Source organism: Moschus berezovskii, chromosome Y, assembly GCF_049115385.1.
Source record: "Moschus berezovskii isolate FMDL1 chromosome Y, NW_MosBer_1.0, whole genome shotgun sequence".
NCBI classification, from domain to species: domain Eukaryota; kingdom Metazoa; phylum Chordata; class Mammalia; order Artiodactyla; family Moschidae; genus Moschus; species Moschus berezovskii.
The window spans coordinates 12,187,110-12,206,747 of NC_142489.1; the positions used below are offsets into that span (position 1 = coordinate 12,187,110).

Here is a 19,638-nt window from a genome sequence, read left to right on the forward strand (position 1 = left end):
CATGTGGTTGAAAAGCCTGACCTGATCTGATATAAACCCATTTATAATCTTTATTTAACCAGCAGGAACATTCACACACTTGACTTCAAAATAATGAATGTGTCTTATTACAGGATGCCACCGCCGAACTCCCAGGACTGCAGCAAAATCTACTGCGTACAGCCTGAGTCTCAGAGAGGGGAAGAAGGGCGTATGGTCAGGCCACCACCGTGGGCCCAAAAATCTCACTGCTCCCATGTCATGGACAGGAGACTATAGCTGAATCACCCAAAAGCAAAGCACCAAGTCGCTGGGTTGGCCTAATGCAAAGCCACCACATGTGACTGCTCCTCTCCTGCAAGGCCACCTTGACGATGCCAGGGACAGATGCTTGGGAGGCCCGTGCTCATGAAGCTTCCATCCTCAATGAACTATTTCTAATGATCTGAGCTTGGGACAGTTACAGCAGTGGGAAGTCTGGCAAACGCAGAGCTGTGGAGAGAAAATGAGCAACAGGAAAGAGTAGAGATGAGTGAAGAGAAGGAAATAAGAGCAGGGTGGGGAGAAGGGGCCAAGGACTAAGGGGTAAGAACTGCAAATAGGGCCTGAGGAAGGCTCAGAATCACAAAGTCTCATGAACATCTGCTGGGCTTGAAAGCAGCTCAAGAAAGTGTCAAAGTTGCCACTTGTTATGAAGGAGGGGCAGGTATCATGCACCCACAGGAAGACACAGTAATAAAATGACAGCAGTGGCCATTTCCCCAAGTGTTTTATGTGCCCCAGGTAATGCACTGGAGCCGACCACATATCCCCTTCATCCTCCACGGCACAGAAGGTATTATCCTCATTACAAAGAGGGGAATTGAGGCCCATGGAAGTTAAAAGAAACGTACCCAAAACCAAAAAACTAACTGCAAAACTGGGTACAAAACCAGTTTTCTGATTTTAGTAGCAGTGCTCTTTCGGCTAGGACACGTTGCCTCTCCCACTCACATAAACCTCTGTCAGGGAATGTATAAAACCACTCAAGAGTTGACTGGTCTTATTATCAGGATGTGTGTTAGTCACTCAGTCATGTCCGACTCTTTGCAACCCCATGGACTATAGCGTGCCAGGCTCCTCCGTCCATGGGTTTTCCTAGGCAGGAACATTAGAGTGGGTTGCCATTCCCTTCTCCAGGTGATCTTCCTAGCTCAGAGATCAAACCCAGGTCTCCTGCATTGCAGGCAGATTCTTCACTGTCTGATCCAGCAGACAGCAAATAAAAAAGGAAAGCCTAGGTCCAGGATGAATTTGGGGGCTTCTGTATCACTATCACACCTATCTGCAGTATGAGGTTCCCCCAAGCATGGGGCACATGTTAAAACAAGTCACGTTGGCTGACCACCTGGCTGGTATCCCTGAAATGGACAGGGAGATTGACTTCTGAGATGGCACATTTCTCTATGACTTTTCCCTATGAGGTGCTATGTGCTCAGCTGTGTCCAACTCTGTGGCTCCATGGACTATAGGCTGCCTGTCCATGGACTATAGTTTCCTCTGTCCATGGGATTCTCCAGGCAAGAATACTGGAGTGGGTTGCCATTCCCTTCTCCAGGGGATCTTCCCGACCCAAGGATCAAACACATATTTCCCATGTCTCCTGCATTGGCAGGAGGGTTCTTTACCACAGAACCACCTGGGGAGCTTTCCCCTACTATGAGAATTACTAAGAATTCAATGAGAACAATCACATTTTCACAAATGTCAGATGTTTTACACACACACAAAACACACACACACACACACAGATTAAAAATGTCTCTAACCTCTCTGAGTTTCTTTTAGCTGAGATTTTAAAATTGAAACCTGTGCACTTAACCTCTTGACAGAAGCATCATATTCTAATACCTGGACCTTCAGCTGGGCGGAGTGTTCAATCTGCAGAGAATTAGAGAAGAAAAGAAATGAACATAAAAGAAATCACAGCTCACTTCAAAGGGAGCTTTTCTCTCACTGGGCTTAATTCTTTTTTGCCACTTCTGAGCAGTATTACACCCTTAATGCACAGGGTCCCTACAAGATGATGAAAGATAAGTTTCCACCTCTTGTCACACTCAAGTTAGAGCAGCTACTCCTGGGCAGACACAAGAGAGATGGCAGCAGTATTTCCAAGTCGCAGGGTGAGAATCAAGACACTGCCACTGTGGGCACCACCAGGGCTTGAAAAATTGTGTGTTTAAGTGAGTTTGCTTGCCTCTGGATTTTGTGACAATTATGAATATAAAGTCTCATGATCAGTGGAGAGGTCTCTCAGATGAGAAAGCACACACTTTAGCACCTTGGGGGAGCTCTGATGTTGAAGTAAACCCCATTTACACTGGTGTGGTGTGTGTCAAGTTCACATATCTATGCAGCAGACTGGCCCGACACCTGGCTGCACAAGGAGCAATACTCACTTCTCTTTGAAGCTGTTTTTGTAGAGCTTGCTTGTGGGTTTCGAACGCCTTATGCTTAAATGCAATAGCATTTTCTGCTTTCTTTAATTCATTCTGAAAAATCAGCACTTCAGGAGACGGCTGAGCTATGCCTAGGAAAATAGCAGAGTGTGATTGTTATCAACCTGAAGTTTTCTCATTGAGTTTTACTTTTATTTATTTATTTATGGTACTTTTAAGACCTACGATATACATTAATACATTGTCTTTATTATTATTTTTTTTTATTTTACTATATTATATTGGTTGGTTTTGCCATACATTGACATGAATCCACCCCGGTGTATATGAGTTCCCCTTTCTGAACACCCCTCCCACCTCCCTCCTCTCCTTATCCTCCCTCTGGGTCATCCCTGCACACCAGCACCGAGCATTCTGTATCATGCATTGACCCTGAGCTGGCGGTTCGTTTCACATATGATAATATATATGTTTCAATGCCATTCTCACAAATCATCCCACTCTCACCCTCTCCCACAGAGTCCCAAAGACTGTTCTATACATCTGTGTCTCTTTTGCTGTCTCGTATACAGGGTTATCATTTCCATCTTTCTAAATTCCATATATATGCATTAGTATACTGTATTGGTGTTTTTCTTTCTGGCTTACTTCACTCTGTATAATAGGCTCCAGGTTCATCCACGTCATTAGAACTGATTCAAATGCATTCTTTTTAATGGCTGAGGGGGCGGGAGGAGAAGGGGACAACCGAGAATGAGATGGCTGGATGGCATCACCGACTCTGTGGACATGAGTTTGAGTGAACTCCGGGAGTTGGTGATGGACAGGGAGGCCTGGCGTGCTGTGATTCATGGGGTCATGGAGAGTCGGACACGACTGGGCAACTGAACTGAACTGAACTGAATACTCCATTGTGTATATGTATCAAAGCTTTCTTATCCATTCGTCTGCAGATGGACATCTAGGTTGCTTCCATGTCCTGGCTATTATAAACAGTGCTGCAATGAATATTGGAGTACATGTGTCTCTTTCAATTGTGGTTTCCTTGGTGTGTATGTCTAGGAGTGCGACTGCTGGATCATATGGCAGTTCTATTTCCAGTTTTTTGAGGAATCTCCACACTGTTCTCCATAGTGGCTGTACTAGTTTGCATTCCCACCAACAGTGTAAGAGGGTTCCTTTCTCTCCACACCCTCTCCAGCATTTATTGCATGTAGACTTTTGGATAGCAGCCATTCCGACTGGTGTGTAATGGTATCTCATTGTGGTTTTGATTTGCATTTCTCTGATTATGAGTGATGTTGAGCATTTTTTCATGTGTTGGTTAGCCATCTGTATGTCTTCTTTGGAGAAATGTGTTTAGTTCTTTGGCCCATTTTTGATTGGATCGTTTATTTTTCTGGAATTGAGCTGCAGGAGCTGTTTATATATTTTGGAGATTAATTCTTTGTCTGTTGTTTCATTTGCTATTATTTTCTCCCATTCTGAAGGCTGTCTTTTCACCTTGCTTATAGTTTCCTTTGCTGTGCAGAAGCTTTTAATTTTAATTAGGTCCCATTTGTTTAATTTTGCTTTTATTTCCAATATTCTGGGAGGTGGATCATGGAGGATCCTGCTGTGATTTATGTCGGAGAGTGTTTTGTCTATGTTCTCCTCTAGGAGTTTTATAGTTTCTGGTCTTGCCAGTCCAGGTTCGATGCATGATACAGGATGCTTGGGGCTGGTGTACTGGGATGAACCAGAGGGATGGGATGAGGAGGGAGGTGGGAGGGGGTTCAAGATGGGGAACACATGTACACTGGGGGCAGATTCATATCAATGTGTGGCAAAACCAATACAATAATGTAAAGTAGTTAGCCTCCAATTAAAATAAATAAAAAAAAAATAAAACCAGCTAGAGAAGTTTCAAATTGTTCTTCCTTTTTGGGCATGCACACAATTTTCTAACAGCTCCATCAAATGGACAATGAGCAATTCTGCCACAGGAATTTCAAAACAATTTAATGCACATAAATGCCAATTTTTCTATTCTTGAGTCCTTCTCCATGTAATAGAGTTCTTTCAAATCCTTAAATTAATTCGAAAGCCTCTCTCTCCCCTCTACCAAGAACACAGGTAGAGAAGGAACACTCTAGCAAAACCTATCCATGACTGCCCTGAGGTCCAATTTGATCTGTTCATCTGTCAGCAGCTCTCAGGGTCCAGGCAGAAAGCAGATGGTATCTCCAATTCATCGGAGAAGCCTTCAACGAAGACTGACTTAGGCTGGTTCCTAGCTACAAAGGATGGTGTAGTTCCCTAGACTGCTAGTGGAACTAGGCTGTTTGCTACCAGCCCTTGGGCCTGAAGGACCTGGGAGGGAGTAACTCCCAGAAATGGGGAGAATGAGCTTAAGTCATAGAGATGATGGCAGTCAGAGAAGAAAAAGAGATGAAAAGAATCCAAATTGGAAAAGATGAAGTAAAACTGTGATGTTTGCATACGACATGATACTATACACAGAAAACCCTAAAGATGTTACCAGAAACTAGAGCTAATCAATGAATTTGGTAAAGCTGCAGGATACAAAAATCAGTCCACGGAAATCTCTTAGATTTCTATACACTAACAATGAAAGATCAGAAAGAGTAATTAAGGAAACAATCCCACTCCCCATTGCAACAAAAAGAATAAAATACCTAGGAATAAGTCAACCTGTATGCAGAAAACTATAAGATTCTGATGAAAGAAATCAGACAACACGAAGAGATTTACCATGTTCTTGGATTCAGTTCATTTCAGGTCAGTCACTCAGTCGTGTCCGACCCTTTGTGACCCCATGAATCACAGCACGCCAGGCCTCCCTGTCCATCACCAACTCCTGGAGTTCACTCAGACTCAACTCCATCAAGTCAGTGATGCCATCCAGCCATCTCATTCTCTGTTGTTCCCTTCTCCTCCTGCCCCCAATCCCTCCCAGCATCAGAGTCTTTTCCAGTGAGTCAACTCATCGCATGAGGTGGCCAAAGTATTGGAGTTTCAGTTTTAGCATCAGTCCTTCCAATGAACACCCAGGACTGATCTCCTTTAGGATGGACTGGCTGGATCTCGTTGCAGCCCAAGGAATACTGGATTCAATACTGTGAAAATGACCAGGAAAGTAATGCTCAAAATTCTCCAAGACAGGCTTCAACAGTACATTAACTATGAGCTTCCAGATGTTCAAGCCAGTTTTAGAAAAGGCAGAGGAACCAGAGATCAAATTACCAACATCCACTGGATCATTGAAAAAGCAAGGGAATTCTAAAAAAACATCTACTTCTGCTTTACTGACTATGCCAAAGCCTTTGACTGTGTGGATCACAAGAAACTGTGGAAAATTCTGAAAGAGATGGGAATACCAGACCACCTTACCTGCCTCCTGAGAAATATGTATGCAGGTCAAGAAGTAACAGTTAGAACCGGACATAGAACCACAGACTGGTTCCAAACTGGGAAAGGAATACATCAAAGCTGTATATTGTCACTCTGCTTATTTAACTTATCTGCAGAGTAAATCATTTGAAACGCCAGGCTGGATGAAGCACAAGCTGGAGTCAACACTGCCAGAAAAATATCAATAACCTCAGATATGTAGATGACACCACCCTTATGGCAGAAAGCAAAGAGGAACTAAAGAGCCTCCTGATGAAGGTGAAAGAGGAGAGTGAAAGAGCTGGCTTAAAACTCAACATTCAAAAAACTAAGATCATGGCATCTGGTCCCATCACTTCACGGGAAATAGATGAGGAAACAGTGGAAACAGTGTCAGACTTCACTTTTTTGCACTCAAAAATCATTACAGATGGTGACTGCAGCCATGAAAAGACACTTGCTCCTTGGAAGGAAAGCTATGACAAACAGTGTATTAAAAAGCAGAGACATTACTTTGCCAACAAAGGTCTGTTGCGTCAAAGCTATGATTTTTCCAGTAGTCATGTATGGACGTGAGACTTGGGACCATAAAGAAGGCTGAGTGCCAAACAATTGATGCTTTTGAACTGTGGTGTTGGAGAAGACTCTTAAGAGTCCCTTCGACTGCAAGATCAAACCAGTCCATTCTAAAGGAGATCAACCTGACTATTCACTGGAAAGACTGATGCTGAAGCTCCAGTACTTTGCCACATGATGCAAAGAACTGACTCATTGGAAAAGACCCCAATTCAGGGCAAGATTGAAGGCAGGAGGAGGTGATGACAGAGGACGAGATGGTTGGATGGCATCACCAACATGATGGACATGAGTTTGAGCAAGCTCCGGGTGATGGTGAAGGTCAGAGGAGCCTGGCGTGCTGCAGTCCATGGGGTCAGAAACAGATATGACTGAGCGACTGAACAACAACCCAAGGCAATCTCCAGATACAGTGCAAACCCTATCAAATTACAAATAGCATTTTTCACAGAATTAGAACAAACAATTTCACCCTTTGTATGGAGACACAAAAAACCTCGAACAGCCAAAGCAAGCTTGAGAAAGAAGAATGAAGCTGGAGGAATCAGGGTCCCTGACTTTAGACTATTACTACAAAGTAATCAAGACAGTATGGTACTGCCACAAAAACAGAAATACAAATCAATGGGACAGAACAGAAAGTCCAGAAATAAACCCACACACCTATGGTCAATTAATCTACGACAAAGAAGGCAAGAATATACAATGTTGAAAAGACAGTCTCTTCAAATGGTGCTGGGAAAACTGGACAGCTACATGCAAAAGAATGAAATTAGAACATTCTCTAACACAATACAAAAAAATAAACCCCAAATGGATTAAAGGGCCTAAATGTAAGCCCATGCATCTATGCTCAGTTGTGTCCAACTCTTTGCGAACCCATGGACTGTAACCCGCCAGGCTCCTCTGTCCAAGGGATTCTCCAGGCAAGAGTACTGCAGTGGATTTCCATGCCCTCCTCCAGGGGATCTTCTCAACCCAGGGATCGAATCCGGGTCTCCTGCATTACAGGCAATTCTTTACCACTGAGCCACTGGGTAAGCTCAGTATTATAAAACACTTAGAGGAAAACACAGGCAGAACAGTGATATAAATTGCAGCAATATCTTTTTGGATCCACCTCCTAGAGTAATGAAAATAAAAATAAAAATAAACAAACGGGACCTAACAAAACTTCAAAGGTTTTGCACAGCAAAGGGCACCATAAAAACGAAAAGACCACCTAACAGAATGGGAGAAAACATTTATAAATGAAGTAACCAACAAGGGATTAATCTCCAAAATATACAAACAGGTCATGCAGGTCAAATAACCCAATCAAAAAGTGGGCAAAATATTTAAATAGACATTTCTCCAAATAGACATCAGTTCAGTTCAGTTCAGTTCAGTCGCTCAGTCGTGTCCGACTCTCCGCGACCCCATGAATCACAGCACGCCAGGCCTCCCTGTTCCTCACCAACTCCCGGAGTACACTCAAACTCAAGTCCACAGAGTCGGTGATGCCATCCAGCCATCTCATTCTCTGTCGTCCCCTTCTCCTCCCGCCCCCAACCTTTCCCACATACAGATGGTCAAAAAACACATGAAAAGATGCTTAACATGACTAATTATTAGAGAAATGAAATTCAAAGCTACAATAAGATACAACCTCACACCAATCAGAATGGCCCTCATCAAAGTCTATAAACAATAAATGCTGGAGAAGGCATGGAGAAAGGGGAATCCTCCTTCACTGATGGTGGAAACGTAAATTGGTACAACCACTATGGAGAATAGTATGGAGGCTTCTCAAAAAAATAAAAACAGAACTACCACGTGATCCAGCAATCCCACTAATAGGCACATATTTGGAGAAAACCATTATTTGAAAAGATACATGTACCCCAGTGTTCACTGCAGCACTATTTACAATAGCCAAGACACAGAAGCAACCAAGTGTCCATGGACAAATGAATGGATAAAGAAGATATGGTACATATACACAATGGAATACTGCTCAGCCACAAAAAAATAATGCCATTAGCAGCAGCAAATATGCAACTAGACAACACCATGCTAAGTGAGGCCAAGTCACAGAAAAAGACAAATATCTTACAATATCACTTATATGTGGAATCTAAAAGTCATACAAATGAACTTATTTACAAAACACAAGACCACACAGACTTCAAAAACAAGTTTATGGTTAGCATAGGGGAAAGGCGGGGGAAGGATAAAATTAGAAGTTTTGGATTAACAAGACACACACTACCATATGTGAAACAGATAATAAGGACAGCACAGGGAACTCGACTCAATAACCTGTAATGACCTACATGGGAAAAGAAGCTGAGAAAGAATGGATATGTGTAGATGTATAACATAATCCCTTTGCTCTACACTTGAAACATAACACTGTAAATAACTGTAATCTAAAATAAAAATTAAATTTAAAAATGTTATTCTTACAGACACTATGAATTATTGAATAGCAAGCAAAAAAGAAGGAATTTCAATCTGATAATTTAAATTTTATAAAACCTTCCCAACTGAAGCCTCCTCTAGAGCAGTTTCCTGGGACCTCCCTGATGGTCCAGTAGTTAGGCTCTGCACTTTCACTGCACAGGTTTGATCCCTGGTTGGGGAACTAAGATCCCACATTCTCATGGTGTAGCCAAAAAAAAAAGCAATTTTCTATTACGAACCTAACATGAATTACAAATCATTTTTTAAAGAAGACTTACGGTTTAGGAGATCCATGTTTTCACTTTTCATGTCTTCCACTTGTTGTTTAAGTAGTTTATTTTGTGCCTGAAGCTCCAGTTTTCCTTCTTTCAGCAGAGAATAGTCACTCATCTCTTTAACCTTCTCGTTTAGCATGTGGTTTTGCTTTGTTAATGCCAAACACTGAGCTCTGACAGACTCCAACTCAAGCTGGAATTGGAAAAGGAAAACTTGTATTTGAACAGCGACTTTACAGAACTGAGTAGGTAAATGCTGACAGTCTGCTCTCAGCTTTGTGGCATAATTTAATTATGGTCAGTTCGCTGGTCTGCTTCTCTGTAACAAGACGACTCTAACTACAACAATTTCTGTCTTGGAGCTGGGGCAAGTTCATACAACTCAATTTATGCAGAACCCTGTCCTACATAGAAGGCCTTCAGATTGTCACCCAACTTTCTAGGTGCAACTAAGGACCCAAAAGCCATCACAGATTTAATAATGTGTCTGTTTTTTAATATGAAAAGGTGAGATAAATACTACTAAGGTGCTGGGAGGTGCTCTCCTTCCCTCAGTCTGATATGTCTCATTTGAAGACAGGAGCCTATAAAGTTCTCAAGTAATTCATCACAGTTGCAAAAACAAATCTTATATACAGAATATATTTTAAGTATCTGACTCTTTGGGACCCCATGGACTATATCATACAGGCTCCCCTGTCAATGGGATTTTCCAGGCAAGAATACTGAAGATCCAGTTCTGGGCTTTGGATAGCAAGCACAGAAATGAACAGAAAAAAAGTAACTGTATCATGTGAAAGATGCCTTTCATTTTGCTTTAATCTGTGCGATCCTGATGTAGTGATAGCAACTTTTACTTGGTGCTGAGGGAAAGGGAAAAGAGGCTGAGTAGATACTAGTACATGACAGCCACCTGCTATGGAAAGGCACAGAAACCAGCTGAAGTCCCTCAACAAACCATGGGATGTGGGCAATATTCCAGAGTTTAGACATAAGGGATCTGAGGTCACAGATCTTGCCCACAGGCACAAAAACAGTGAGGGAGACAGGATTCAAAGACAACTCTGGGCCCCAAAGGACATGCTGTTTCTATGCTTCTCTAGGAGACAGATTGAAATGAAGAACTAATGAATTAAGTTCAGCCATCATCCTCTGCATCATATAATAAACAGTCAAAACATACAAAGAGGATCACTTGAGATAAATTATGTGTGACTGAAGTTAAAATTTCCCGTGTTGTCTAACATCTATTTCAAAAAATCAATATGATTAACCATTACCTTGAGTTCTTTCACATGGTTTATAGAACGATCAATTTCTTCCTTTTTACAATTAAGAGCTGCAAGTTCCTCTTGCAGATGTATAGCTTTCTCTGAAAGACAAAGCCAAGCAACTAAATATCATAAAGGTTTCTCAGTGAATACAAGTCATTTAATCATTTATAGCGAGTATGTCAGACTTAATGACCACTATTTCATCATCTAAAATAGCAGAGGGAATTCCCTGGTGGCCCAGTCATTAATATTCTATGCTTTCACTGCCCAGAGTGAAGGTTGGATCATCGATCAGGAAATTAAGATCTCATAAGACCTGTGGCATAGCCAAAAAAAAAAAAAAAAGATATAAAACAGCAGATACTGGGTAAAAAAAAATTTTTTGCAGGCAAGTAAGTCCAACCAGTCCATTCTAAAGGAGATCAATCCTGGATGTTCTTTGGAAGGACTGATGCTGAAGCTGAAACTGCAATACTTTGGCCACCTCATGCAACGAGTTGACTCACTGGAAAAGACTCTGATGCTGGGAAAGGTTGGGGGCGGGAGGAGAAGGGGACGGCGGAGAATGAGATGGCTGGATGGCATCACCGACTCTGTGGACATGAGTTTGAGTGTACTCCAGGAGTTGGTGATGGACAGGGAGGCCTGGCGCGCTGTGATTCATGGGGTCGCAGAGAGTTGGACACGACTGAGCGACTGAACTGAAGTCCTGTTACTCAATAGGTGATGTGAAGTCAGCTCTAATGATCATATATATGGTGAACTTCCTGCTGCACACAAGTCACCAGAGTTACACCACCTGTGTGGAATGTGGGGCCCTCATGCCAACAGCTCTGAATTTTCTTAAAGACAAAGACTGCTGTGGTAAGATTTCATACTTATTATTTTGTCATTATCACTTCATCTAACATAAGACTATATGGAGGTATCATCAAAAAGTCACATGTTAACTACATGGCAATACCAATTCCTATAGAAGTATCAATATTAGTCTGAGCACGACAGGTGCAAAGGAGCAGCCACACACACCTGGTGACCTTCTGATAAGGACCAAGTACCCAGCCCTGGTTGACCCCTTGCAATCCATTTGAAATATCCACCCAAAACTCTTGTCACAGGATAGTTCCTAGAAATACACTGCAATGTAAAATATCTAAAAGATCAATAAATTACCCAACTTTCCTCACCTTGGGGTAATATATACAAGAGTTTAGGAGGCTATATGTGAAAATAAAATATCATGAAGCATAAATATGTGTTAGAAATTAAGAAAAATAAGAAACCAGGTCATGAGGTATAGAGAAGTTAAAATAAAATTTCCCCTAAGTGAAACATAACCCCTCTCATGGTTTAGAGTAGTAGTAACCAACAGCAGTAAGTTGCTGCCACCTTCTTGACATCACAGATTTATTCATCAAGATATACTGAAATACAGTTGAATAAAATTCTACCCATAAATCACTGATCTTTGTGAAAATACAAAGAGTTAAATGAGAAGGTTTGCAAAAACATTGACAGTGATTATTTTTTTCACTCTGTAAAATTAAAAGGACAAAAACTATGTCAGTTAATAGTAACAATGAAGTGGAAGGTACATATTTTTTGGATTAAAGAACAGACCCAACTTAAGAAGTTAATAACCTGTGTCAAAACTGAAAAATACAACTTCTTGCCCTGCCCCCAAAATCACCTTTATTTTTCCTTTCATCTTCGATCATTCTGTTGGTTCTAGTGATATAGTCCTCTTTCAGTTCAAGTTGATACCTGAGAATCAGAAGGATGGAAAATGAGTTCTGGTCACTTCCCTAGACAGACTGCCATAAACAATGAGCTTATCTATGGCATCAGGGCACTGAATGGCACTAAACAGGACAACGCATAAACTTCAGAAGCACTCAGTGCTAAGGCCAGGGGTCCAAATTCTGGCCATAAAAAGTCCACTAAAATCTTGCTGCAGTTCTATAAAGTGGGTCCCAAAACTCAAGCAGAAAATGAAGGGTCATGCTCTTGAGGCTATAGAGGGCACTGTTTCTCAGTTGGCACCCAGTGACACAAAAAAAGGTAAATTTACTTACTTTATACTGTATACAGCAGACTCCAAATCCCAAAGGATAACAAGTCAATCACTTCCAGTCCACCTGTCCTGCCTTCCCACCCTCAAGCAGGATAAGACCTTTCGCCCTAAGGAGCTGAGGTAGTACCACGAGCTACTGTCAACAGCAAATATATTCGGACTGGTGATACCAGAGTCACATTATCATGGAATTTTACCATCTCCACCAGCTGTTAGCAGCTAAATTTCTGGTTCAAAGATTAGAGAAAGGAAAGAAGTACTCCTATGGTGAATATCCTCAGAACCTCAACACCTGCCAAAGTCATATGAGGACACCCATGGACAGACAAAGATACCTGACAGTCCATTCCACAGCTATATCAAGCTAACATACCCACTTTTATTCACTTATTCCTAAAACTTTAACAACTATAGATTCTTTATGGAGGTTAGCTCCAAAATACGTAGATAAATCCATAAAATATGTGGATAAAAATCTAGCATGTCAAAACTAGAAAAGTGCTATATTTTTTATTAGAATTATTTTAAAGAATAACCCCCAAAAACCTCTGAAGGTACTATATCATGGACTATCAATGACAAATTATGGACAAAGCAGTAGAGAGAGGCCGATGATGAAGAAACATCGAGAGCTGCTGTGTTGAGTCATCACTTCACTCTGACTTCACTGCACCAATAAACATTAAGTGAACACTTACTGTGTGCCAGACATTGCACTGAGCACTGGAGAAAACTTACCACATATGCACTTAATGCCTCTGCACTAAGATACTATCCACTAGAACACAACAAAACTCAGACTAGAGGAAAGCCATGGCACCAGAGCTGTACATAGCTTCCTTTCCCTCTATCATTTTTTGCTTTATACAGTTAATTCTAGTTTGTTCCTTTTGATTCTGGCTTTGCAGAATCTTGAAGGAATACAGATCAACAAATACTATAACAAATTAGCAGAATAATTTATAGATCGTTAGATACTCCATCTGAATGGCAGTATGAGTGGGGTAGAGGAAAACATAAAACATGACCATAATCCCCACTTGAAAGCTTCTCAGCAAGTTACAAGGTGCCCTAAGAAATTCAAGCAAATCATAGGCCCTCAATAAATACTCCAGAAGTGATAAGAACAAGCAGAGGATGCTATTTCCTGTACTGTATTTTTTAAAGCCATCCTAACTTGAATATTCACAGGAAAAGCTTGACTGTCAATGAACATGTGCATCTTTTTTAAACATTGGATTTTGCCATAAAATACGAGTCTTATCTACTTTATTAGTGTTGCTTTGTTTCCATCAACTTAATTCAAACATGATACTTTTTTTTTTTAAGATGCCAAACAATTACTTTAGAAGTTCGTTCTTGAGCTTTTGGTCATAGGTCTCCACAATACTCTTTATATTCAACTCCCGCTTTTGTTTTTTTCTTCTTGAAGCCTCTGGGCCCTGAAATTAGCAAAAACAGGTAGCCCCACACACTCAAACTGTTCTGTGACTGTCATTGCTAGGGAGTAAAAGCAAAGGGCCAGAAGTGTCCCACGATTTTAGCAGCTGATCTAGTGATGATGGATCTGAACTACAGATAGAGTTCAATAGTTCTCTGGCTGGGGCGAGTGAGAAAATGCCAAAACCAAAGTGGTGTCTCACAGGAGATGGTTCACACTTAAAAAAAAAAAAAAAATGGGCACAAGTGGTAAGTGGCCATAATCAGTTCAGTGTAAAAGATTAATGTTTTAAGTTACAAAGCTACATTTAAACTTCAGTTAGCATACTCAAGTGCTTGTTTCTTTTATAATACTGTTTCTAACTGACTAGCCCACAGCTATTAAAGACATAAAATTTGTTCTGGCCTTTCACAATCTACTAGTTCAAAATCAGTAAACTAAATCAATACTGAAGAGAAAATACTGAAAAGAGAGCAAAAGATAGATGGCTCAGTCAGAACATCCCAACACTGAAGAAAGGAATGGTCTTGATAGTGAAACCTCAAGTCAAGCACAAAATCATTTCCAGAGCCAGGGAACTGAGTTCACAGGGACCCAGATCGAGCTAAAAACAGAAGTGCTAGGCAACAGACTGTTCCAAGCAAAGGATAAAACGTCTCTGTGTTAGCGCCTTCTGCTGGTTAATCTGTAAAGCAAAGGAGAAGTATTTCTTTTATATGATAAGCTTCCCTGATGGCTCAGATGGTAAACAATCTGCCTGTGATGTAGGAGACCTGGATTCGATCTCTGGTTGGGAGGATCCCTTGGAGAAGGAAATAGAAACTCAATCCAGTATCCTTGTCTGGAGAATTCCATAGACAGAGGAGCCTGATGGGCTACTGTCCATGGGGTCACAAAGAATCGTACACAACTGATGACTTAACACATTCACTTTCAGTATGCTTAGAAAGGAGAAGGAGGGAAAATGGAGGTAAATAAGTGATTCAGTTCAGTTCAGTCGCTCAGTCACGTCCGACTCTTTGCCACCCCATGAATCACAGCACGCCAAGCCTCCCTGTCCATCACCAACTCCCGGAGTTTACTCAAACTCATGTCCATCGAGTCGGTGATGCCATCCAGCCATCTCTTTCTCTGTCGTCCCCTTCTCCTCCCACCCTCAATCCTTCCCAGCATCAGAGTCTTTTCCAGTGAGTCAGCTCGTCGCATGAGGTGGCCAAGTGATTACATAATCATTAACTATCAATGCCTTAATTGGTTTCCTTTTCTCTCTTATGGTCAATTTACCTCTCAGTACTGCCAAAAAGAGTAAGGTTGGCAGATAGAAGAAATCAAATGAACCTAGCCTACATAAACGAGAAAACAATATTCATGAAAATGAAGACAAATCTTTTAAGGAAAGAAGATTCCGGGAGAATCTGTGAGTGACGACTAATGGCAGGTAAATGGGAAAGAAGGCTTATTCCATAAGCTATACAATGCTGAGCTTGCTATGTATCCTAGGTAAGATGTGAAGAATGAAAGACTGGTGAATGTTTAGAAAAAAGCAACTCATACATAACAAGCAACAATTTCTCCCAGTACAAGTCAACTCAGAGCCACCGTGTTGCCCTTTTTTGCCAGCAGAGACGGTCAATCTGGCAGGTCTGGCTGTCTGGAACTCAGTTACTACATGCACATGAAACTGTGAGATCTGAATGGTTGACATAAATGGGAAACGTATGATCTGTTAAAGCATTATTTGCTTCTCCAAATTATTTGTCTGGTCCCACTGTAGCCTGATGATGGCATTTCCTTCCGCTTTCATCCCAGTGTCTAATATTCAAAAAATACTCATTTTCATTTCTCCTGAAGTATGCCTTGGAAGCTAGGTGATATCACCTTTACAACCAAGGACTGTATTCTGTAGTATTAGAATATGTAGACATATTTAGTAGTTCTTTTTCATCTCGTTCATTCTGAAAGTCCAAAATGGACACATACTACTTACAATTCAAAGGCTTCAATTCTTTGCTTCAGCTCGGCTTCTCTGCCTCTCAGCAAATCGATATCTTTTAGTAGAAGCTGCCTTTGAGCATAGATTTCTTTTGTTTCATTCTGTAGAAGAAAACATTAATTTTTACCAAGCAAGCTAAAGAGGACAAAGGAGATTTGAATTAATACATTGTTTCCTTAATTCTAGAAAACAAAGGATGGACATTTAGAAGAACAATTTTCAAGAGGTTCCAATGCAAGGCATATATTTTGCCTTTTTATCCTCACAAAAATTTATTCTCCTCCTCCCTCAAGGACTGTTAAGTTACATCACCCTGTATTTCCAGCGTCCCTTGTGTATAATTACTTTGTTACATTATTAACATCTCTCAGACACTTAAAAAAACTTCATTAAGTTCTACAGTAAGAAAAAAAATGAAACAAAATGTTCATTCAGCAATAAAATAAAACTTAAAAGATGATGGCCCGAATGGAATGGCCACACTTCCATGTATGTGTTCCCTGAACACCTATCACGTGTTAAAGGCCACATTGGGTGCTGGGTACACAAAGATGGACAGATACAGGTCAGTCCCACTTTAAAAAAAAACAAACACAAACCTCAGTTTTTTCAGGGAGAGAGATACAAACCAAGCTACTACAGCGTGATGATTTCACAAAGTACATCTAGACTCATGGGATGAACAATGCCTTGAGGAGTCCATCAGTGGGGGGTCAGGAGATACATCATGAGGACCTGACATTCCAGCTGGATTTTGAAGGACTGGATGGTTTTATCAGGCCAAGAAGGGGAGGCCATTCCAGATGGTGGAATAGAGGCATGGTACTCTTCACAAATGGCAACCTTCTCAAGAGCCTTCAGAGATCAGTTGAATAAACCAGGGTTCAAGTCTGTGAACTGATTGATCTAGTCAGGCATCTTTTTTTTTAAAATGTTACTGAATTATAGTTGATTTACAATGCTATGTTATTTTCTGCTGTACAGTAGTAACTCAGTTATACAAATATATCTTTTTTATATTCTTTTCCATTATGGTTTATCACAGGTTACTGAATATGGTTCCCTGTCCCATCCTGTAGAACCTTGTTGTTTATCCATCCTATATATAACAGTCCGCATCTGCTAATCCCAAACTCACAATCCCTCCCTCCTCCACATCCTTCCCCCATGGCAACAAGTCTGTTCTCTGTGTCTGTGAGCGTGTTTCACAGATATGTCCATTTGTCTCATATTTAAGATTCCTCACTTAAGTAATATCATATTGTATATTTGTCTTTTTGAATTTGGACAACCCAGCAGTGGCCACAGGACTGGAAAAGGTCAGTCTTCATTCCAATCCCAGGAATGGCAATGCCAAAGAATGCTCAAACTACCGCACAACTTCACTTATCTCACATGCTAGTAAAGTCATGCTCAAAATTCTCCAAGCCAGGCTTCAACAGTATGTGAACCGTGAACTTCCAGATGTTCAAGGTAGATTTAGAAAAGGCAGAGGAACCAGAGATCAAATTGCCAACATTCATCTGGATCAACGAAAAACCAAGGGAGTTCCAAAAAAACAGCTACTTCTGATGATTGATTATACTAAAGCCTTTGTGTGGATCACAAAAAACTGGGAAAAAGTCTGAAAGAGATGGGAATACCAGACCACCTGACCTGCCTCCTGAGAAATCTGTATGCAGGTCAGGAAACAACAGTTAGAACTGGACATGGAACAACAGACTGGTTCCAAATACAGAAAGGAGTGTGTCAAGGCTGCATATTGTCACCTTGCTTATTTAACTTATATGCAGAGTACATCATGAGAAACACTGGGCTAGATGAAGCACAAGCTGGAATCAAGATTGCTGGGAGAAATATCAATAACCTCAGATACACAGATGACACCACCATTATGGTAGGAAGTGAAGAGGAACTAAAGAGCCTCTGATGAAAGTGAACGAGGAGAGCGAAAAAGTTGGCTGAAAGCTCAACATTCAGAAAACTAAGATCACGGCATCTGGTCCCATTCAGTTCAGTTCAGTTCAGTCGCTCAGTCATGTCCAACTTTCTGCGACCCCATGAATCACAGCAAGCCAGGCCTCCTTGTCCATCACCAACTCCCGGAGTTCACTCAAACTCATGTCCACAGAGTCGGTGATGCCATCCAGCCATCTCATTCTCCGTCGTCCCCTTCTCCTCCCGCCCCCAACCTTTCCCAGCATCAGAGTCTTTTCCAGTGAGTCAACTCGTCGCATGAGGTGGCCAAAGTATTGGAGTTTCAGCTTTAGCATCAGTCCTTCCAATGAACACCCAGGACTGATCTCCTTTAGAATGGACTGGTTGGATCTCCTTGCATTACTTCATGGCAAATAGATGGGGAAACTATGGAAAGAGTGAGAGACTTTATTTTTTTGGGCTCCAAAATCACTGCAGATGGTGATGGCAGCCATGAAATTAAAAGACGCTTGCTCCTTGGAAGAAAAGTTATGAGCAACCTAGACAGCATATTAAGAAGCAGAGACGTTACTTTGCCAACAAAAGTCCATCTAATCAAAAACTATAGTTTCTCCAGTAGTCATGTATGGATGTGATTTGGACTATAAAGAAAATTGAGCACTGAAGAATTGATGCATTTGGACTGTGGTGTTAAAGAAGACTTTTAAGAGTCCCTTGGACTGCAAGGAGATCCAACCAGTCCATCCAAAAGGAGATCAGTCCTGAATATTAATTGGAAGGACTGATGCTGAAGCTGAAACTCCAATACTTTGGCCACCTGATGCGAAGAACTGACTCTTTGTAAAAGACCCTGATTCTGGGGAAGATTGACGGCAGGAAGAGAAGGGGACAACAGAGGATGAGATGGTTGGATGGCATCACTGGCTCGATGGACATAAATTTGAATAAACTCCGAGAGCTGGTGATGAACAGGGAGGCCTTGCATGTTGCAGTCCATGGGGTCATAAAGAGTCGGACATGACTGAGGGACTGAACTGAACTGAATGGTATATTTGTCTTTCTGACTTTGTCACCTGTCTTCAAGATGCCACTGTTGGTGCTTGGTTTGGCAGCACATATGCTAAAAGTAGAATGATACAGAGAAGATTAGCATGGCCACTGTGCAAAGCTGACAGGCAAATTCATTCAGTGGCCCATATTCTTCCTAGAATAGTACTTTGCCATTATTAATGAATTATGAGAAGCAGCTCAAGGAAGTGTTCCTCACCGGAAACTCCGGGTGAGGTAAGCTGAAGATGACCAAAGAAAACGCTGGCTGTTGTTTAAGAAAAGAACTAAAACCATCAGCTACTGGTTTCAGCTGACAATAGAATGAATTTGTTGCCAGCAATTTGGTATTGCTGCCACTATCCATGCCTACAGATAATTTATCTTGTATTTTTGAATAAAGACATTTGTATGTTCTTGAAAAATGAGCACAAGAGCCATGTACCAATATACTGTTTCAACTTAAATCACTGAGGCATTTTTACTACAATGCTGTTAAAATCAGGATTTTAGTGTTTGCCATCACCCGATGAGAAGTTAAGGAGCAGCTTTTCTTTGGAGAGTAAGAATAATTCTGTACAGAGTAGAGAAATATCCAATTATGTGAAAACATCCTTGGAAGGAAAGTTATGACCAATCTAGATAGTATATTAAAAAGCAGAGACATTACTTTGCCAACCAAGGTCCGTCTAGTCAAGGCTATGGTTTTTCCAGTGGTCATGTATGGATGTGAGAGCTGGACTGTGAAGAAAGCTGATCGCCGAA

The 19,638-nt window shown here is 41.2% G+C and overlaps 1 protein-coding gene and 1 non-coding gene across 2 annotated transcripts in view; one reads left to right on the forward strand and one right to left on the reverse strand.

The window, feature by feature from the left end:
- Window positions 1-19,638, reverse strand: part of LOC129557924 (centriole and centriolar satellite protein OFD1-like) — a 75,676-nt gene that overhangs the window by 18,726 nt on the left and 37,312 nt on the right. Inside the window, exons 9-14 of the mRNA XM_088834463.1 lie at window positions 15,883-15,989; window positions 12,071-12,144; window positions 10,387-10,478; window positions 9,110-9,299; window positions 2,418-2,548; window positions 1,788-1,899 (exon numbers count right to left, since the gene is read on the reverse strand). Coding sequence (XP_088690589.1) covers window positions 1,788-1,899; window positions 2,418-2,548; window positions 9,110-9,299; window positions 10,387-10,478; window positions 12,071-12,144; window positions 15,883-15,989 — 706 coding nt within the window. The remainder of the gene's footprint in view (window positions 1-1,787; window positions 1,900-2,417; window positions 2,549-9,109; window positions 9,300-10,386; window positions 10,479-12,070; window positions 12,145-15,882; window positions 15,990-19,638) is intronic.
- Window positions 18,923-19,029, forward strand: LOC129557960 (U6 spliceosomal RNA). The gene has a single exon (XR_008686364.1). It is a non-coding gene; the product is annotated as a U6 spliceosomal RNA (small nuclear RNA).